General features: G+C 44.4%; 1 protein-coding gene across 1 annotated transcript in view; it reads left to right on the forward strand.

Moving 5' to 3' along the window:
* Nucleotides 1–23103, forward strand: part of cux1a (cut-like homeobox 1a) — a gene marked incomplete at its 3' end in the record, with an annotated part of 345673 nt that extends 322570 nt beyond the window's left edge. Inside the window, exons 26-29 of the mRNA XM_080749517.1 lie at nucleotides 5573–5905; nucleotides 17546–17734; nucleotides 21599–21980; nucleotides 22674–23103. Of these exons, the coding sequence (XP_080605643.1) occupies nucleotides 5573–5905; nucleotides 17546–17734; nucleotides 21599–21980; nucleotides 22674–23103 (1334 nt within the window). The remainder of the gene's footprint in view (nucleotides 1–5572; nucleotides 5906–17545; nucleotides 17735–21598; nucleotides 21981–22673) is intronic.
* Between the last annotated feature and the right edge of the window lie 357 nt (nucleotides 23104–23460).

Here is a 23460-nt window from a genome sequence, read left to right on the forward strand (position 1 = left end):
CACGCACGCACACACACACACACACACACACACACACACAGACAGACAGACAGACACACGCACGCACGCACATACACACATGTTGTGATGCAACGTGCTATGAGCACGTAGATCAGCTTTTTTCACTCTTTCTCTGTGACACCGTTGGACGTGGTACATTGTATACATTCGTCTCTGTCGGGCGGAAACCAAAAATGTGGTTTTTACTTTTGTGTAATGGAAACTGTAGATAATTTGAAGTGGTGCGGTGTCGTGTGTTGTAGTGTTGTGTAGTGTGGTGCTAAAGCTGCAGTCGAAAAGGGGCTTATATGCTCCTCACTCAATCTTACTCGCTCTCACACACACACACACACACACACACACACACACACACACACACACACACACACACACACACACACACACCGCGCAGTGATTGGTATACATGGAAGGACCTTGGTTACATGTGTAAATGGGTGTGCGAGTGCACGTGAATGTGTATGCCAATGTGTCGGCCTTGCTCCTGGCCTCGGCTTGGAAAGATTGATGAGGTGCCCCCCCGCCATCTAGGACACACACACACACACACACACACACACACACACACACACACACACACACACACACACACACACACACACACACACACACACACACACACACACACACAGGAAAGACCCAACATGGGAGTCACTATTGTAATTCTGTCCAACAGTAGGTTGTTGGCCGAAACCGTACAAAAATAAAATAAAGAGTTGTTCCAGTGGATCCACAGTAGTTAATATTTAGTCACAAGCTCTCATTAAATATGTTTCATTGGTTCAATATTTATAAAAAGAAAAAAGAAAAACACAAACACACTTAACCATTGTACAATTCACTTTCAACATGTTCAAAAATGTATGCCACGGACATACAAAATGAGAAGACAATAATGTTACAACAAACACACATAGAGATAGCTTTGAATGATAAATTACAGGTCTGTAACACTGAGAGTGAACAAATGGAACCACATTTTGCACACCCCCAGTGTTATGGGGGTCCTTGCAAATTAACCATTTGAGAACCACTAGTACTAGTGGGCTACTATTAGCCCAAAGTGAAAATTATGATGGCGTGTAAAATAATTCAATCTAGTATTTGCCGCTGGGTCATGACCGAAAGTATAAGGTTGCGGGTGCAAGCGGCCGAAATGGGTTTCCACAGAGGGGTGGCTGGTATCTCCCTTAGAGATAGGGTGAGAAGTTCAGTCACCCGAGAGAGACTTGGAGTAGAACCGCTGCTCCTTCACTTGGAAAGGAGTCAGCTTAGGTGGTTCGGGCATCTAGTACGGATGCCTCCCGAGCGCCTTCCTAGGAAGGTCCTCGATGCACGTCCCACTGGGAGGAGACCCTGTGGCAGACCAAAGACCAGATGGAGGGATTATATCTCCAAACTGGCTTGGGAACGCCTCGGTATACTCCCTGAGGGAGTGGAGGAAGTTGCTCAGGATAAGGAAATCTGGAGGTCTCAGTTGGAACTGTTACCCCCGCGACCTATTCCGGATAAGCAGTTTAAGATGGATGGATGGATGGAATTTGCCGCTGGGCAAAACCAAGTCTTGCCACGGACACATTTGTCTGTGTACAGTGTTGATTTCGTCGACTAAAACTATGACGAAAAATGTTTGTCTACTAGACTACCTTTTTTCACTGACGAAAACTAAATAGAAACTAAATAAAAACTAAGCTATGATGACTAAAACTATGACTAAATATATTGACAATTTTGTCAACAAATAAAAACTAGACTAAAATGTCACGGTAGGGACTAGTGGAGAAGAGATCCAGTAGAACTAAAAGACAAGTATATGTTTGGTTGCACTCGGGTGTTGCACTCTGAAAATAGCCGATCTACAAGCTCACAACGCGTCGCATCGCGGCGCGTTGTGAGCTTGTAGATCGGCTATTTTCAGAGTGCAACCAAGTGTGTAAAATCAGCCATTACGACACCATCAAGGCCCGCCAAAAATGTTTTGTCGACAAAATCAACTGTACATTTAGTCGACTAAAATATTATGATATTTAGTCGACTAAAACTAGACTAAAACTAAAACATTTCAGATTACTAAATTATGACTAAAACTAAATCGCATTTTATTGAAAAGACTGGAACTAAAACTAAATCAAACATTTGCTGCCAAAATTAACACATTTTGCCGCGTTGCCAACACTTGTAGATCAGCTATTTTTGCAAGTTTTGTGTGACTCTGTAGTATGATGAAGTACGACATTCATTTATGGGGAAAGGGAGGAGTTTCTGCCCAACAGCAAGGACACTGGGGCTGGTTGGGATATATAAGTACACAGAGAGGCTGAGGTTACAGTATGGTTGGGATATGAAAAGGACAGAGATAGGTTTAGGTTACAGTTCAAGTTGCTTGCTTCAATGTCGGCCTATTTTCAGTAAATCATTTGTTAATGGCACCGCCTTCTCAGCATTTAAACACACACACACACACACACACACACACACACACACACACACACACACACACACACACACACACACACACACACACACACACGTTTGTTACATGCGTCCAACACACACACTCAACACAGAAGATCACTTTGTACTGTACCGTACCTATGCAAGGTGAAACTCGCCTCTTGTTTCACTAATTCTGTTCAATGTCGTTAAAACTTAGCTACTCTCGCAGTATGGGAAACTAGACCAGTGTCTCTTAATGCAGTGGTTCTCAACCTTTTCAGGCCGCGACCCCAAAAATAATCACATTTTAACTGGGGACCCCCCACCCTGACGAGCACTGAGAGTTGAGGCATTACGTTTTGTATAACACGGTTCTATTGTGAAAATAGCCGATCTACTGTGAGCATGTAGATCGGCTATTTTCACAATTTCTGCCTCTAATATTTGACAATTTTAGAGGTATTAAAAAGTCCTTAAATTGTCACTTTAGAAATGTGCATATAGGGCCTATAGATACCCCCTAAACTTAAACGTTATGTCAGTTTGTTTACTGTTGAGAGAGAAAACAATGTTGCACATTAAGTTAATCATCTGGGGACCCCTCAAAATAATTTGTGGACCCCTCTGGGGGTCCTGACCCACAGGTTGAGAACCCCTGATTTACACAGACACACATCTGCTCTCCTCCACTGCATGTGTGTTAACATGAAAGCAGTCGCTCCCTGCCGTCTCTTTCCCCACGTCCATATCACCTTAAATCTCTGCCTGTCGCTTAACCTTAACCCTACCGTCCCCATTCGCCGGAAATAGCAGATCTACAAGCTCACGCTGCAATCTGCTATTTCCGACAAAGTCATAATACAGTAGAGGAGTGGGCCTAGTAATAGAGCCTTGGGGAACGCCAGTCAACTAGCGTTTAATTGGTCGAGCAGAGGATGATATCATTACAAAAAAACACGGCAAATAAAATGTGAAACAACACAAGACTGTAATGTCTTAAAGGAGTAGTCCATCCCTCAAATTACTTTTTTTATACTGATTACTCACGTCATGGAGACTTGAGTTCAATACATTTACCCCCATTGATTGCGGATCCGGAATCAATGGGGGTAAATATACTAGAATCAAATTTTTGTCTTAGGAATGCGACAAATACAGAAAAATATTATTGAACTTGAGTCTCCATGACGTGAGTAATCAATTAAAAAAAAAGTTATTTTGGGGGTGTACTACTCCTTTAAAACCAATCTTTGAGAACATCAGAGAAAAGCGACCATGCTAATAACCATACGCAACCGATTGATTGATTGATTGATTGATTGATTGATTACCGTAACGGCCGATAACAGGAAGACAAGAGTGGCCCCCTGTCCACCTCTCGCCCCACACACACACACACACACACACACACACACACACACACACACACACACACACACACACACACACACACGCTTCACTCCAGTCATTCTCCTGACAGTCTGTCAGGCTGTCACAGAAGGGCTAATTGATTGGCCATGCAGCCCTCATCATCTCACAGCCATGGGGCAACAGCGGGGTTCTCTCTCTGATCGTGTGTGTGTGTGTGTGTGTGTGTGTGTGTGTGTGTGTGTGTGTGTGTGTGTGTGTGTGTGTGTGTGTGTGTGTGTGTGTGTGTGTGTGTGTGTGTGTGTGTGGGGGGGGGGGGGGTGGGGGGGTGGGGGGGGGTTCTGTCAACATCTCAGAGAGACGGCCTGAGGCAGCATGCATGCAGCATGCCAGTCATACTGTGTGTAGTCTCGCGTAGCCAGACAACTATTCCATAATCTCTGAATGCTATATAGAGTCTGGAACTACAGCTCCCGAACGGCGAGTAACAGAAGTCACTGCTGCACGGAACTGTAGTCTCATTGGAAACATAACAGAAACACACTAGCACAGACAGTCATTCTAATGAACTGTTGTCCCATTGGAAACATAACAGAAGCACACTAGCACAGACAGTCATTATAATGAACTGTAGTCCCATTGGAAACATAACAGAAGCACACTAGCACAGACAGAGTCATTATAATGAGCTGTAGTCCCATTGGAAACATAACAGAAGCACACTAGCACAGACAGTCATTCTAATGAACTGTAGTCCCATTGGAAACATAACAGAAGCACACTAGCACAGACAGAGTCATTATAATGAACTGTAGTCCCATTGGAAACATAACAGAAGCACACTAGCACAGACAGAGTCATTCTAATGAACTGTAGTCCCATTGGAAACATAACAGAAGCACACTAGCACAGAAAGAGTCATTATAATGAACTGTAGTCCCATTGGAAACATAACAGAAGCACACTAGCACAGACAGAGTCATTCGAGCAGAATATTCTTGTTATATCTGTATATTTTAAGAAAACATTTGAAAACATCATGGAAGTAACACCAACAACACCAGAGAAAGACGAAATAACGGCCCAACACATATTGAAAGAAGACATAATGCTTCCAGTAGGACTTGTTATCGCTGCTGCACCAAGGGAGCGAGTGCGTCAACATCCGCTTTATCCCATACTCATCATAAGACCTCCATTTCCCAGACTGTATGACGAGAGCATTTGCAAATTGTGGGAGTCAACAGTCTGGCCATGCGAGACTATACTATGTACACTGAGCCTTTCTGTGCACAACTTTGCTGTCAGAAACAGTATCCTGTATGTTTTTATGTAATATAATGCCCAATACAAGTTCACAACACATGGCGATGCGCTGGTGAACCTTCTATTGTCACTATTTTAGACAAAGTCTCTGTGGGTTTTATAAACCGTGGGAGGGCTGGAGGGGCAGCTGGGGCACGGGGTCTAACCCAGGGGTTCCCAATCCTCCATAGTCTCTGGTGCAACCCCTCCTATTGCAAAATGGCTTATAGATTTTTCAGAAAATGTGCAAATTGTCGATGCAACTTATTGGAACGTTAGTATTATTGGTAACTCCTGTGAAGGAAGTGAGAAGAGATCCATCTTCTCTCCAAAATGGAGAGAAGATGGTAAGCTATAGAAGATGGTAAGCTATAAGCTATATGCTGTGCATATAGCTTATCACTGTTCTAACTCATGTTCCCTTTCTCTCTCTCCCCCCACACAGAGAACACCCCTAAGACCTCGGCCAGCTGCAGCCCGGCTCCCGAGTCCCCCGTCAGCTCTGCCGAGGAGTCCTCCTCCGTCAGGGGCCTGGGGGCGGAGCAGCTGAGCGGCGCCAGCGGGGACGGAGAGACCAGCGGCGGGGAGACCACCGTGATGGGGGTGGGGGGGAGGGGCGAGGAGCTGCTGGGGGGCGAGCTGCCGCCCGGCATGGCGCCGCCCGCCATCAGCGGGCACTCCGGCCTCAGCATCCAGGAGATGGTGGCCATCTCCCCGGAGCTGGACACCTACGCCATCACCAAGAAGGTCAAGGAGGTTCTGACTGACAACAACCTGGGTGAGTAGAGAGATGGGGTTTAGCCGCTCACATTGAGGCGTTGCGTTTGATTAGAGCAGTGGTTCTCAACCTTTTCAGGCTGTGACCCCCACATTAATCATACATCGCGTTGCGAGGCGTTGTGAGCATGTACAGATGTTTCCTGTTGAGATTGGCACATTTAGCCCAGGTTTTTTCTTTTTTTCATCTCACTCACTTCACGTTGTCTGCTGACCTCACTTAGCGAAATATACAGAAAAGAAACAAATAAATAAAATAAAACAATTCACAGGAGGCAAGCAGTGATCACCCATGATGTGCACTGCAGTGTAGTTTCAAATGCACTACATTGCAGGCGCTTTTTGAGAGTGAACAAATAAGAAGACCTGTGTGACATGTGTGATCTGGACAGCTTTTCCCAGGAAATGTGCCAATCTCAACAGGAAACAACGGTAGATCGGCTATTTTCACAATATCCGCCTCTAAAATTTGACAATTTGGACAATGTTTAATTCGTCATTTTAGAGGTATTAAAAAGTCCTCAAATTGTCACTTTAGGAATGTGCAGATACCCTACCCTTACCCTCTTACTACTTTATGCTGATTTGTTTACTGTTGAGTGAGAAAACAATGTTACACATTAAGCTAATCATCTAGGGACCCCCGTAAATAATTTGGGGACACCCCTGGGGGTCCCGACCCACAGGATGAGAACCACTGGATTAGAGTACAGTAAGTGTTTTTGTGTACCAGTGGCAGATACTGTAGCTAACATTAGGGGTGTCACAAGAATCTGAAGAAAAGAAAATCAATCATCGATCGCAAAAATCTCAAATCAAATATTAAATTGCTATCAAGAGCTTGAATGGCGCTTGCTTTACAGCAGCTTGCGCCTCCTAACCTGCAAAACCATCAAAATGGGAATTATTTCTTGTTTTCCCCCGACTGACTCTCCCCCCTATACTCTCGGGCAAACATTCGATGAAAATAGCTGATCTACAAGCTCACAACGCATCACGTGGTGACGGGTTCTGAGCGTGTTCGTCTGTCGTCTATGTTCAGCAAAGATATTTAGTATTGAGCGAAAACAGGAGGGGGCCTAGTATTGAGCCTTGGGGGAGTCCGGTCCACTACGTTTAAGTGTTTAAAGTTTAAATAAATTAATAAATTCATCGAATTGTGAGCTTAAAATGGAGAACCGTGACACCCCTGGTTAACATGCACATCACATACTGTAGACTAGAGTCTCTCTGAGGGAGAGGATAAGGTCAGGCCCACAGAACTGGAAATGGATAGAAATGGCGTTTGAATCTTCTTGGCCGGGCGACGGGCGCTCCTGTGAACACAATTGGCCAGAATGCTACGGGAGATAACGTGATCAGGAAGCCCGGGTGTCCAATACAAGCCAGCGTTATGAGATTCACAAAAGTGGATTCATCTCGTAATCTTAACTCCAGATCACGTTCATGTTTAAAACGAGCCCTTCTCTGCCGGCCGTTACCAAAGCACTGATGGTCGATTGTCATGAAAGAAAATACTATCGCACGGAAATTCCGGAAATACTCTGATTGAATTTACTCAGATTACTTTTACCCCAAGCCTCCGAAATAAAGAAAAATCTATAAAATACTGTGGCACTCGGCGATTAAATCGTTGTTTAATCAAGGGCATCCGATGTGTTCATTTATCTCCCAAAAACTGGTTCAGGTGTTATTTTATCAAAATAGGCAATATTGTCCATTTTGGCCGACCCGCTACCACAGCCCACAACGGGAAAAAACAAACCGCTGCTCCCGTTTTGGGCTGTGGTCGCGGGTCGAATAAAATGGACAATATTGCCTGTTTTGAAAATAACAAGCTAAAAAAGAAAGGTAAGAAAGCCATTTAGAGCGGAATTCTCCTTTAATGTGTATCTGAGGAGACGTGTTTGTGCACGATAGAGGTTAACAGTGACTATACATGAGGGGGGGATTGGGAATTGGCACAACAACAAAACTGTACAACTTGGAGAGATGGAATTGCTTTGCAGTACATGTGGTGTAGGCCTACAGCCGGTCATTTATCATTGCCAGAGGTCGGGTGCCGAGGGCTACGGCGAATGTGGCGATAATTTGTTTATCTCGTACCCGTAGCCTTATTTACACAATGAGAAGATAACAGTGCAGCATGGTGGCCATGTTTGACACGCTGAGTTCCTTCTGCGGCTACGGCCATAGTACGCCCCCCCTCAGCGCTGTTAACAGTTATCAGCCCAAAGGCTGATATCAGTTATCACCCTCCCCCTGTTCCCTTTTACCGCTCCCCTCGGCCAGGGCAAATAAAGCCTGGGCATGGGTATGAGGTGACTTAGCAAAGTTGAGCGGTGCGGCTGTAAATTGAATCATGAACCATGTTCCAGTTCTGTGATTAGCTTATTAGCACTAGCTGGTAGCATCAAACAGATGGCTAACTTTTATCTAACACGGCTAACTCCTTAAACTCTGTGATCTGTCTAACATAAAGCTTGACCCCACTGCACCTCAGTAGCTCGTCAACAACTGTAACCACGGTGGAAAAACACAATGTCGGACCTTTTTGTTTGCTTGGACACATTGAAGAGAAAAAGTAATTTGTGAAGAACAAAACAACTGAACTTGTAGTGGTATCAATACTTCCAAATGTAGTTGTTTTTAGCACACTTGCATTCAATCGATTTCAAGTAGCTAAATCCAGAAACTAGCCCCGCGCCACCTTGACCCTCCTAAGAATGATATTTTGAACAGACACACGCGTTGTATCCAATTCCAGTTCTGCGGTCAAACTACAGTCCCTTACGGGGGTCCACCCTTTGTTCCCCAGGTTCTATGTTCCCCACTTCTCCCCCAAAAAGGTTCTATGTTCCCCACCCACCCTCCTCACAAAAAGGTTCTATGTTCCCCAGAATCCCCACCCACACTCCCCACAAAAGGTTATGTTCCCCGCTCAACCGAAAAAAGGATCTACTGTATGTTCCCCACAAAAAACAAAACAAAACTAAGAACATGTGGGCAATCCTAATTTAGGTGCCCAGTTGCCCAGGTATCCAGATGTCTCCACCCCTAAATGCCCACTCGTCCAAATGCCCACATGTCCCTATTGCCCAGATGTCTAGGTGCCCACTCGTCCAGATGCCCAGTCATTACAAAAGTATGGTGTCCAGATGCCGCTAGTGCCCCCTGTCCCACTAGTATTCATAATTTCTCCCCATTATTGTGTGTTTTGAGTTGTTATTAATAATTAGAAATGAATCCCCCATGCATTTTTGGATGAGTGGGGAACATAGAAGCTTTTTTAAGTTGAACCTTTTTTTTTTGTGGGAGTAAGTGGGGAACATAGAACCTGGGGAACATAGGACCTTTTTTGGCTAAGTGGGGAACATAGAACCTTTTTTGTGGTGGTAAATGGGAAACATAGAACCTGGGGAACATAGAACCTGGGGAACATGGGTACGGTCCCACATTACGTCACATTGCTTATCCGTTTTTTTATCAGCCATGCCATTTCTCTTCATAATCATCAGGGGCCTGCTTTAAAATATAATACTGTAAATATATTACTTCTAAATATACAGTATGTTATATTCCCTTTTTCTGACCGCTTTGATTGTTGTTCTTCTGTCTTTCTCAACAACAAAAAATACACCGTGGGTGGGGCTGTAGCAAGTAGCAAGAATCATCTATGGACCCTTACAAATACTGAAAATCCCCAAAGTCAAGTTCTACAAGGTATGCATAATATTGCCAGTAATACAGTATGGTTGTCTGGCCTCGCCTAGATATAATGTTATCACAAGTAGGTCAACATCAGTCCCATTTATTTCCAGGAAAAAAGGAGGAAAAAATGGAAAGAAAAAACACATACTGAGGCAGGGCTACATGTAGAATAACACATTAATAGCATATCTAAGATGCACAATATTCCCAAAACTTGTTTGAATTTTCGTGTTTCTAGATTGTTGACCGAGGCAGTTTTGAACATCTATGTGTGCTGGCATGTTTAGCTGTGGCGCATAACTTATTATACATCTGCAATGTCGACAAACTGTAAACCCTTTGAAGGACCATACCAGTCTATCAGGACTTCTGGTCGTGTCTTTAAAACATTTAGTGCAGTGGTTCTCAACCTGTGGGTCGGGACCCCCAGGGGTGTCCCCAAATTATTCTGGGGGGTCCCCAGATGATGAACTTAATGTGCAACATTGTTTTCTCATTCAACAGTAAACAGACCAACGTTTGAGTGTATAGAGGGTATCTGCACATTTCTAAAGGGGCAATGTAAGGACTTTTTAATACCTCTAAAATGACAAAGAAAACATTGGCCAAATTTTCAAATATTAGAGACAGAAATTGTGAAAATAGCCGATATACATGCTCACAACGCCTCGCGTTGCGAGGCGTTGTGAGCATGTATATCGGCTATTTTCACAATAGAACTGTGTTATTCAAAATGCAATGCCTCAACACATAGTGCTTGTCAGGGTGGGGGTCCCCAGTTAAAATATGATTATTTTGGGGGTTGCGGCCTGAAAAGGTTGAGAACCACTGCTTTACTGTACATAAGTGTAGAGTGTATACTTGAGTAGGTCTCAGCCATTTTCACTGCCATTCATGTTGAAACCGTATGGAAAATGTCATATAACTCTTAATACAAGCCAGTCACATTTGCGCATTGACACATCAATACACCAGGAAAAGTGCTGCATTTTTAACTTGAATTTGAGCTTGAAGAGTGCTTTTATTGATAGAGTGCACTTACTGCTAACGTTGACAAAATGTCCACAAACATACTGCAACATTGATTTAAGGCAACAATTTAAACCCAATTTCCAAATAATGAAACGATTTGGGGGGAAATAATGTGAGGTTTACGTCACTATTGGTGGCTCCTGTTGACAATGGAGAATGACACGCTGATGAACACTGGTATGGTCCTTTAGGAACAGAAAACTGTCACACTAACAGGCATAATGACATTAAACTAACAGCAGCAGCTGCATGCTAGCTGTACCCTGCATGTAGGCTACATGAAGAGACTGTGAGTGACTGATGGGTTATTATGGCAACAGTTGTATTTAGCTGGAAACCTTTATGCCACATAGAGAGGCCATATTACTGAGAAAATAATGATAGCAACAAAACAATAATGTTAAGCTGTCAAGAGCTCCCTAGTGAATATTACACACTGAATAATTGAATGTAAAAAAGATATGGAGTCAGATAGAGTACTGAGTCACTGCACTTCCAACTCGTCATGTAGCCTGAAATTGGGCCATCATCATAGCCAAGCTTGACAAAAAAAAAAAAAAAACGGTTTACAGCCCACTACCATCATGTGTCGTCGATGTTGGGGTGGAAGCCATGCGTATGTTCCAAACCATTAAACATTCTACTTTTAAAAGATTAAAGCAGAGGTCTTCAATGTTTTTGGGCCAAGGACCCCTTAACTGAGAGAGAGATGAAGCAAGGGACCCCCTCTACATATTGTATAACTGCGTTTTAAGTTAAAAACAATATTTCGATACAGTTACTATATCGTTACACCCCTACAAGAGACATAAAAATAGCAAATGAAGTCATCAGCGCTGGCATCAGTACGTAACACTTTTTAATAACACACAGCGGCGGCAGGAAGCGGGCGTGTCGCAGAGATTCCCCCGGGGGGCGCTCCGTCCGTGGCAGCGCCGGTGAAACACGTGTGGGTGTGACCTCCTGTTAAACAGCAGCACAGGGAGCTGTCGCTCATTAGCAACCGGCTGATACGAGTCATCAAAACAACATCATAAAAGCACAGAGACAAAGACTGAGGAAAGGGAAGATCAAACGACGAAACGCTGAAATGCAAAGTGTGCTTTTGACCCAGAGAGAGAGAGAGAGAGAGAGAGAGAGAGAGAGAGAGAGAGAGAGAGAGAGAGAGAGAGATAGAGAGATAGAGAGAGAGAGAGAGAGAAAACCAGGTGTTCAATGGAGACAAAAGTAAAAAATAAAACGTGACTCGGTGCTTCTATGATCAGCGGGAACCGAAACCTGAAGCTCGGAAGCGCTCGAATGTTATGTACTTTAATCATGTTTACAAAAACTATCAAAAGCCAAGTGTGTTAGATCAGTGGTTCTCAACCTTTTCAGGCCACGACCCCCAAAATAATCATATTTTAACTGGGGACCCCCCCACCATCCTGACGAGCACTAAGAGTTATTATTAGGCATTACATTTTGTATAACACTGTTCTATTGTGAACATTTTTCGGCTATTTTCACAATTTCAACCTCTAAATATTTGACAATTTGGCCAATGTTTGATATGTCATTTTAAAGGTATTAAAAAGTCCTTAAATTGTCATGCACTTTATTGAATCGAATTGAATTAGCCTTTATTGTCTCCAAGGAGAAATTTGTCTTGGGCAATGGAGGTACAGCGTACAAAAGTTACAAAAGGTACAAAAAACTAACCACAGACATATACATACATACATACATATATACATACACCTAAAATTCACCCCGCACCCATCATAACACCCCACTTTATAAATATGCAGATACAAGCCAGTCTATACACCTAAACTTCATGTTGGTTTGTTCTGTTGAGTGAGAAAAGAATGTTGCACATTAAGTTAATCATCTGGGGGTCCCGACCCACAGGTTGAGAACCACTGTGTTAGATCACTTTCAGTTACACTAAACATGGTGATTTATTTCTATAAAACAAGATATGACACAGACTTATCATCAACAAATTCCAACCAGCATGACGTTCCAGTCGGCCGTAATTCACTTTCCACACAGAGCGACTGTCACAGCAGAGGTTGCTGTATGCAGTCCGCCACATTGGCTGCTGCGTTTACACAATGATCCAATTTTGATAGCTTAACCGTACACTATATACCATGGGTCTTCAACAGGGGTCCGGGACCCCTAGGGGGTCCTCAGAGTTACTACAGGGGGTCCTCCAAATCTTTGTGTGATAGAAACGTTTTATTTTTCCTTTTTTATAGCCAAAAATAGCAGATCTACAAGCTCTCAACGCCTCGCGCTGCGAGGCGTTGAGAGCTTGTAGATCGGCTATTTTCAGCAAAGAGGTTTGGTGTAGAGGGGAAAAAGAGCAGGCTAAGTACTGAGTGAAAGGTCAAGTTTATTAAGTATTGACAGTTCAAGTGGTTAAATATCTGAAAACACAAATTGACATGAATCCAAAATACACTGATGATTGTGCTGTCAAACAATGAAACTATATGGAATCTATGAAGAGGTTGCTTCATCTCTCTCTCAACTAAGGGGTCCTTGGCATGAAAACGTTGAAGACCCCTGCTATATACGATTCTAAAAACATGTGATTGGAGAAATAGGCAATGCAGTGACAGAAGTTTGATTCCGATGTGATTGATCAGAGCGGCCTGTACTGTAGTTACAGTAGACGTTTCTTTGTGGAGGTGACCTCCAGGAGGGTCATCGTGGCAGCTAGCCATGCCCGACATGAGTGCTCATAGGCGGGTTGGAGAAGTGCAGATAGTGGGGCGACCGTTTCTGGAGCTTCCAAATCACGATGCGGAAGTCAGATATTCACCAAATCCCGCGTCAGCTCTATTTCAAGAGGAGGTGCCATGGCATTGGTCCGAAGGTTCATTAGTCCGAATTCGTTAAGAATACTATGCCTAACCCTAACTGTAACCCTAACCCTAACCCTAACCCTAACCTAACTAAATTCGGACTAATGAACCCTTCGGACTTATGGGCAGTCCCCCAAGAGGAAAGGTGTCACATTCTGCTACTGCGAGAACCAGATACGAAAACCAGTTGATTTACAAAATTACAAAAATAAAATGCATGAATTATGAGCAGAACCTAGATAGAAACTACTGATACATACAGTATACATCAATAATAACCACCTGTAATAAAGACCAGGCAAAAGCAATTCATCATTTAAACCAATAGGATACTCGGTCTGTAATCAGCGTATCCAATACACGTTAAATACACACTTACTGTAACTCTGAGAGTGTACAAATGCAACCAAATGGACCCATAAGGGTCCATTTGGTTGCATTTGTTTTGATTGATTGAAGGATCTATTAGAAGTTTGCAATAGAAAAAAAGTACAGTTTCATGACAGTACAAATCACTGGTACAAAGTCAACTAAAAGCAGATCCTAGCAAGATTTCGGCTTATTTACACAGGAACCACTTCATGTATCTCATATAACATTGAAAGACAGACAGATAGAACATAATACTTTGCATTGGATAACATCAATTATAAAAGCAGATAAAATAAGAATAAAGGAAAAATAAAAATACACAGAAGAAGCAGATAGTTACAGTGGAAAAGGGGAGGTGAGTATGCTTAGTCTATTTACTAAGCATACTACGAGTAGCAGCCGCTTGTAGGCGACTTTTCAGACCGATTTTGAAGGAAGTTAGGGATTTACTCTCCTTTAGGGCTTGCGGGAGTGCGTTCCACCTGTTAGTGGTATAGCATGAGAACCAATTTGAGCCTTTTTTAGAGCCAAAAAAGGTCTGAACGTGATTAGTGGAGCTGCCTCTGGTATTGCAGTTGTGGATATCCTTGACGTTTTTGAAGTAGTTAGTCAGGTACATACTCTCTCAGAGTTACATTCTAGGAGTGCAGAACTCTCTTTGTAAAAGTTATGGCCTCCCCTCGACGGTGGCCCTGACAGCCTCGATGCCCATGAAGCGTTTCAGTGTTCTCCACCGGCAGCACTATTCCACTTCCACACGGTCCCTAGACCGGGGAGGGCGACCCCCGCTACCCCCCCGCTACCCCTCCGTCCTCCCCTTCCCTCCCCTGTCTTTGTAACCTGTCCTCTAAAGCCACACCATGATGGATGGTGTCGTTTAAGCTGCCGTCATTGGAACCGCTCACAATCAGATGAAGCTAAATCGCCTCCCCTGTCCCGTCGGCCCAGCGGCAGCGAGCTATAACCGAGTTCCAGCGTGCATCGGGGGGCCCCCTTTTTTTCCGGGGGCCGCTCGATCTCTCCCCTCCTTCCCTTCCCTCAAACGTATAGCCGGGCGTAACCTGAAAGCCCTTCCCCAAATGGGGTCACATTAGCATGTTAGCTGTGTTAGCGCTTCTCTCCTTGGCTGATTTATGGGCTCGCTCCACATCCCACTTGATGACGCACGGCGCCGGGGCTAAAATCGGATTGCTCACTGGAGTGGTGTGCGGTGTGTGTGTGTGTCTGTGTGTGTGTGTGTGTGTCTGTGTGCGTGTGCGCCGTGACAAATGACTCCACATAAAACACGTTACTGTAGCTGTAATATTTAGGACACAAAAGGGCGCGCCTTCTGGCAAACACTTCTCTTCCTTTACCTTATAGTCGCGCGCTCCCAAATCTAATTCCAAGCTATCTTTCTACTAGCGTGTTCCTGTAATGGTCCACTTGACAATAATACTGTGGGTATAAGGCTTAGGTTGATTTATGGTCGGCAGAGAACAATGAATTTATTGAGACCTGGGTGTTTTCACTTTAAATTGATGGAGGCTCACTCGGGGAGTCACTTATATGTGCCTTTGATTTGATAAACAGGGCATGGTTTGACACTGGATGCATGGGCATATTTCCTCTCTTCCGTATCTGACCCAATTGTGCAAACACGCGAGCAACGCACACAGGGCCGCGTCACTGGTGTAATCGACACCTGCTTTCTATGTGGCAGTACTCGGTCGTCTTCCTCTGTCCGTCACCTGTCCCCTTTAAGAGAAGTGAGTCCTTAAACTTTATTCCGTGTAAACGAGCCCTTAGGCATCACAAGGGGGGGAAAAGTGGGACTGACTTACTAGGGCCCAAGGTGGAGGGGCCTTAATTATGCTGTGAGCTTGTAGATCTGCTATTTTGGAAAAGTCGTGAAAATGTGGAACTAAATATTTTGAGATGAAATATGAGATGAAATACATATCATTTTGGGGGTCCTTCACATGAAAAGGTTTGAGCACCACTGACACAGAAACATAGTTTTTTCAAAAAATTATTCAAAGACTTGGACAAATGTTCACGATTTTTCAAAAATAGCAGATCCACAAGCTCGCAGCGGGGCACTCGGTGCCTCACTGTGAGCTTGTATAATTATCTGCTATTTTTCAATAGCTAAAGCACAAAATAATGTGTAATAATGCGTTCCCTGTCTAAATGGGTTAAACCCCCTCCCCCTATGAAGAACATTCATGGGGGGCCCGCAGTGAATCCTTGCACCCAGGGCTCAGAATTTGGTGCGACACCCCTGATAGTGAGATCCCACCTACAGTACTCCGCAACCTCAACACCCATCTATGTACTGTACTGTACTGTACTGTACCTGCACACAGCAACAAAAGAACCCCCCCCCCCCCCCCCCCCTCCAACGCTACACTGCCAAAAAACAAGTTTGCAAGGGGTCCTCTGGGACGTAGCGAAGTGGAAACAGGGCACTTTGAAGCCTTTCAAAAGACTCCGCTTTGTGGCGGTGATACTGGAAACCCAGCTTGCACTCGCTTTTTCGGATCATGTTTTTCAGATCGGTTCTGGCTCTCCTGAAAACCTCGGCTGTGCTCGAGCCATTCAAAGACGATATGAACTCTTCTCCGTTTTGCTTCGTTGAAGGCGGCCAGCTCTTTACAAAGTTTTGGGCTTGGCCCACATGGCGAAATCGCTACTGTTGTTGGAAGCTCTAACAGTTGCTGGCAATTGGAGGTGAAATACCGCCTCGGTTCAGAAACGGTTGAAACGGTATCTCTGCTTTTCAAGCTTCTGCATGAAATGGAGTAGAATAGAAAGGTTATTGTCCATACAGAGAGATTTACTCCTATAGTGTCAGCGTGGAACATGTAAAACACTGAACAGAAACACAGTCAATTCCCACAAGACATCAATACATCATAATATAACCTTCAGTATATTTCGTAGTTTCAAATTGATGAAAAAGATCACACGGATGCGGTCGCGTGAAATAATACCGAATCATTTGGTTTAATTTTACGCTCACAAGAGTTAAATTATTGTTAAACATCTGCATTACTTTATTTACAAGAAGTCTACACAATTCGAGAAGGTAAAAGATTTGTTATTTTGATCGACGTTCTGACTGTCATTTCTCCACATCAATACAGCATGGAATAGTGGACAAAATCTTCATCCAACGACATTCTATAAAGGCTATAAAATCACATCAAACGACCACTGATCTGCACAGTAACATATTTCCCGTTAATTTAACTTCAAATGTAAATTACAGATCCATCTAATCTAAAAAAATATATATATATATTGTGTAAAAGTACATTTTCTTGAAACTTTCATATATTCTAGATACCTTACATTGCACTTTCAGTGAATTATTCCAAACCTTTTTTTTTGTTAACATGTTGAATTTATATGGCATACAGCTCATGAATACCAAAATATTACAATATTACACAAGACCACTCAAAACAAGGATTTATAATAGAGAAATGTCAACCTTGTGAAGTCAGAGTGGGAAGTTTCCGAAGTCAATTATGATTTGGGGTGCTATTATGGCATCTGCAATGCTTTTTTTTTTACACAATATCCAATTTTTATTTTATTTTTATTTTTTGATGGATCTGTAATTATTTTTTTCCCCTTTTTCTTCCCAGGTTCATTAAACTCCGTGTGTGCTCTCTTGCCAGGTCAACGTCTGTTTGGGGAGAGCATCCTGGGCCTGACCCAGGGCTCGGTGTCGGACCTGCTGGCCAGGCCCAAGCCCTGGCACAAGCTGAGCCTGAAGGGCCGCGAGCCCTTCGTCCGCATGCAGCTGTGGCTCCGGGACCCCCACAACGTGGAGAAGCTGATGGACATGAAGCGCATGGAGAAGAAAGGTGACGCTCCCTTTACATATTCTTGGTATCTTTTAATGGTTTCATTTAATTTTCTTGTTTGTTTGTTTGTTCATTCATCGCAACCTAATTAGTGTGGTTGATATAGGCAACACACTATTGTTCTCGGTCCGAGGCTTTTTTTGCCACCCAAGTGAAGCTGCTGTTTGTCCACCTTTGCACTACAGAAAAGTGAAGCTTTTGGTCAGAATGCTTCACACACTGTTGTCCCTTTTAGGCTTCACGTGACCTCATAATTTATATAGTATAGTAGGCTATTCATGGTATGACGGAATTCAGTTCCCAGTGGATTCCTCACGTCAGTGCAACCACACTTGCAATTTTCCAGAATTGTATCTTTCTAGTAGCCATCAGAGCACTCTACTGCGTTTGACTGCGTATGTACGGTACGTAGTCAGTATGGAGCTAGGTAGCTGTGTGTGTTTAAGCCCATAGCCCGGGCCAATCAGGGACCAGCATTTCTGGCAACGTCATCATTAACAGCCAGTGAGGGACCAGCTTTCCTGGTGATGCCAGTGGTGATCGGGTGATGCCAGTGGTGAACAGGTGATGCCAGTGGTGAGCGCAGCTCATGGCGTGCTCTGCTGGCGCACAAGTAGCCATACATGGCCTACTTATGCACGAGGCGCAAGTTGACACCTCGACAGAGTGTAGTTCTAGAAAGGCCCTTTTGCCAACCCACCTAGGGTGTGTGGGCACCATTCTATTCTTTTTAGTGCATCAACTCATTGAGCTCCAAATTGTCACTTTGATCTTCAGGGCGACAAACCCATAGACCTGTGACGTCACAGTGATATGTCAGGGGAACCGCAGTGTCGGGTCGTGACCTACAGAGATACGCGGACAAGTTGTGCCAGTTTTCATAGTTAACTGTGTGTCGCAATCAACAGTCAGCAGTTGTAAACACGCACTGTTACATTTTGCAAACGGTACATGTGCACATGTTCGTTTTTCAATTGGTGTGATTCTGAACGTGACGCGGCGGCGCAATATTCCTCGGCATGCATGCCTGTTGTGTTACGTTGCACTCAAATGATCTCTGCAGGATTGGGGGGGGGGGGGGGGGGGGGGTTCCCAGGCGCTGTCAACATTGATCTGGGCGCCAGATATCAAGCACCTCATCAGACATGACAGGCCCCATAGCCTCTCTCTCTCTCGCTCTCTCTCTCTCTCTCTCTCTCTTTCTCTCTCTCTCTCTCTCTAGGGCTCGCTTATTCAGAGTCCAGTGCATATTTGCCCCCTCGGCTGCTATATAGCCTCTTCCAGCTCTGTCCCAGCCTTCCGCTAGCTAAGTGAACATTCTGGGAGTGATTAGGCCTATTAAACACTTCTCGCAGGGTAAAAGTCACATTGCTGGTCCCTTTGTGTCATGGTCTTAAGGCAGCGCTCAGACAGTGATTTGGGTGTCAACGTCTGGCGCTCGGCGCTCAGCGCTGTCCATGGCATTATTCTCCCGTGCAGCGTAGCGGCTGGCGGCTACAGGGAGGGAGGTTGCTCATTAGCAGCACAGCTAAAGGCTCTAATGATGAATGCTCTCTGCCGTGCCACTGCTCCGTGGTCAGGGTTATGATGGGGAAGCGCTGGCTTTAGAAAATGGCTGTCGCCATGGAAATTCCTACCAGTGTATAACGGTTAATCATCGTAATTAAGAGGGCACATTGATGAAAGCCTTAACAGTTGAATTAAACATAAACAAAATAGCTTAAAAAACGGATAATAATGGGTTTCAGGGCTAGATTGTTTGTGAGTATAAGCAGTTGCCTTTTTTTCTGATACAGTAATCTGATATGAGGTGTTAACTATTAGCGGCTGGAGAGTAAGCATTTCAGTAAGCATTTCAGATTTTGGACGATAACATGTTATTTTACAGTAGAGGAATCAGTGGTTGATAATGCTTGTAGACGTTGGCAGACTTTGAAAAGCTGTTCAAAGTCTGTTTACAAATTTCTGCCTTTCATTTACTGTATTTAAGGCGAGACACTACAGGTGAATAGGGTAAAAATAATTAATTACTAGCTACCTCAATGAAACTTTTCCAGTTGATTACTTACATCAAGACTAGGGATTTTTGTATTACAAATTTTCTGATATATTAGAGACAAAACAAATTACAGAGGGGATTTTAGATATCTCTTTTCCTCACTCCATAAATCATAAAATAGTGTCAACAGGCATAAAAAAACAATTTTCGCTATGTTTTTAGGAATAAAATGTGATTTTCAGGTTATGAATGATATATCAACAAACCCTTTTGTAAATATCTTCAGGGTCTAGATAAGAATAAAACTGGAAGGTTTGGTGTATGTGGGTGCAACTGAAGTGGAGATTTTTGTACCTAAGTAGGAGGAAAAACACATTTTGAGAAAATTGTACATGTTTTCACCTGCCATGTCTCCCCTTAATCATGAATTGATTCATTTTTGCAGAGCCGAAAGTAAGTATTACACCAGACCTGATCATATTTCACTTTTTTCCTTTTATTTTTAAGTAGGCCCTAATGTTTTACAAGTGTTTGTGACAAGCACAGCTGAATGGATGTTAAGTAATGTTTTAAATGTGTTTGTGACAAGCACAACTGAATGGAGGGGTCATTTCTGTGCCTTTGTGGCAACCAGCAGTCAGACATTGAGGATGTTGTCCGTGGCAAGACTGCCCCCTTGTGGTTCAGTAATATCTGTTGTAAGATGATGACACCATAGTACAGTACACCTGAAAACAAGTGACTGAGGATGAATTATGTTTAACAGTTGCTCCAGTTACTGCTTTACTTTGACTTTATTATTCATAAGACATGCTTTATTTATTGCACAGATTTGTCTTTGTTTTGTGTGATAAATGAAGCCCACTAAAGAAGCTCAACATTAGCTCCATGATGCATCACCCTGGCCTGCAAGCCACTCCAGCAGGCCTCAAGCTAAAATTCCATGACTTTAATCTTATAATTTTACCTAATTTGCGGGCTAGGAAAATAGATTTTTGAAATTGCTGCAGCTGTGTTGCTGGCATCACAGTGTAAGTTCAGTCTCATGCAGCCTGACCTGTTTTTACCCGGTTCGATTTTTACAACCTGAACTGATAAATAAACTACAAGACTAGCATAGGGGTTTCATCCCCTTTCAAAAAGCCTAAAGGTTGATTGTCTATGACAGGGGTCTTCAACAGGGGGTCCGCGGTGATACTGCAGGGGCTTCCCCGAAATTGTTTATTTTTTTATTTCTATTTTAAAAAAAAGTCCCTGTCTTTGATTGATTGATTGAAGACTTTATTAGAAGTTTGCATAGAAAAAGGTACAGTTTCATGACGGTACCGTTCACTGGTTCAAGGTCAACTAAAAGGAGATCCTAGAAAAGATTGAATGACAGACGGATAGAAAACAGTACTATGCAGTAGATATATATATAGATATATATAGAAAAAAAAAAAGTAAATAAAAATAAAATAAACAGTGCAAAAAATATATACAGTAGGTAAATACAAAGAAGGGTCGGGAGAGGCTGGGCTAGGTTTGTTATTGCCAGTTGCGAATGGCTGCCGCCTGTAAGTGGTTTTTCAGGGCGGTTTTAAAGGATGCTAGGGAACCACACTCCTTTAAGGCCTTCGGTAGGGCGTTCCACATTTTGTTTGTATAGCAGAAGAACGAGTTTGACCCTTTGTTTGAGTTTACTTTGGGTTGAACGTGATCTGTGGTGCTGCCTCTGGTGTTGTAATTGTGGACGTCCTTAACGTTTATAAAGTATTTTGCCAGGTACATGGGTATCTTAGTGGTGTAGTGTATCTTGTACACCAGGCCCATTGGAAGTTGCTGTACTCAAAGGTCTCTCTCTGTCTCTCTCTCTCACACTTCAGCCTACATGAAGCGACGTCACAGCTCACTGAGCGAGGGCCAGGTGGGTGGGGAGCCCAGCATGGCGGCGGTGGACTTCAGCCAGGGTGGTGGGAGCCCCCAGCACGGAGCTGGGCAGCAGCAGCAGCACCAGCACCACCACCAGGCCCACCAGCACCACCAGGCCCACCACCACCAGCACCACCAGGCCCACCACCAGCACCAGCACGCCGCCGCCTCGCAGCACCTGAAGAAGCCCCGGGTGGTGCTGGCCCCCGAGGAGAAGGAGGCCCTGAAGAGGGCCTACCAGCAGAAACCCTACCCCTCGCCCAAGACCATCGAGGAGCTGGCCTCGCAGCTCAACCTCAAGACCAGCACCGTCATCAACTGGTTCCACAACTACAGGTAAGCACTCCATAGAGCGTCTCACAACTATAGGTAAACACAGCATGCATCGGGAATGTTAGGATTGAATTTATTTAATTTCTCTGGGGTTATGTAAGTTCTCATTATCCAATTATATTGAATTAGTTTTAATCCAGAATTGATAGTTTGTGTTTGTGCCTTGGAACATATTAAACCCCAGTCAATTTCTGAGATGTCCTCCTTAATTGTCAAGGCCCCCAAGATTGGATTTTGGTTGAGGAATTTATCTTCCAGTTTAGCATGCGAGAAACTAACGTACGTGATTAAGAGGAAACCTTAGAGGTACTTAGAGGCCTTAGAGGCCATGTTCTACTTGCCCAAAGGTCATGTCCACAGTAAAAGTTCCATTTTAAAGTGATAGGTAGAGTAGCATTGTTCTTCATAAACAGCCTATAATATTTGATGAAGATGTTATGCTCTAGGCCCGTAGGGCAACCTGAAAACGCCCAAACGAAATATGTTTAAAAAGTGGTGAAACCGATTTTGATGCCACAGTGTATTCATTAATTTAGCTGGGATCGACACCACTTTGAGAATCACCATTTTAATGCACGTCAGGAAAAAAACATATATTTATTGATTTTCACATTGAAAAAGTATTGTTCATTTAACTGGACAAAACGTGAACTGTGCAGTCATGCTGTCTCACTCCCTCCCCTCCCCCCTCCCCAGGTCCCGGATCCGCCGCAACCTGTTCATCGAAGAGATCCAGGCGGCGGCCGGCGAGGGCGGCGGCTCCCCGTCCAGCCGCGTGGCCAAGGCCAGCGAGGGCGACAGCTGCGACGGCACAGAGTCCGAGTCGGGTGCTGTGGAGAGCCGCCCCGGGGCGTTGATGCCGTCGGAGGGCGACGGTCCCTCCGACCAGATGGAGGAAGGCTCCCCGGGGGGCGCCAGCAGCAGCGCCCTGGCCGGCCTGTTCAACGCCCCCGGTGGCGGCGGCGGAGGAGGAGGCCACACCTCCACGTCGTCCACGGCGGCCGCGGCAGGCCGCAACCCCCGCGACAGCAGCCTGCGCAAGAAGAAGGCGGCTAACCTCAACAACATCATCCACCGCCTAGAGAAGGCGGCCAGCAAAGACGAGCCTCACGAATGGGAGTTCTAACGTGCAACCCCCCCCTCCCTCCCGCCCGCCCCTCCTTAAACAGCCACGGATAGCAGCGGAGATAAAAGAGAGTCCCTATTTTTCTAGTGCCCTGACTGCACAAGTTGAAGGCCAAGCCTAGAGGTGCAGCGCTGCTGGTGGAGAACCCCGGCGTCTTCTAAAGAGCCTTTCACAGCACGGCCCGTTCTTACAGCCCCACACACAGCCTGGTTTAGGGTTTTTCAGACGTAAATAAGGAAGGAAAAAAAACGACGAAAATAGCACTTAAAACAACGCAGGGCCCTGCTGGCCAACAGGGCCTTAACGCCATCGGCCAAAGGTGCGCAAGAGACGTAGAGACGCTGCACTACTTGCAAA

Source organism: Nannobrachium achirus (genome assembly GCF_963921795.1).
Source record: "Nannobrachium achirus genome assembly, chromosome: 19".
Classification (NCBI taxonomy): domain Eukaryota; kingdom Metazoa; phylum Chordata; class Actinopteri; order Myctophiformes; family Myctophidae; genus Nannobrachium; species Nannobrachium achirus.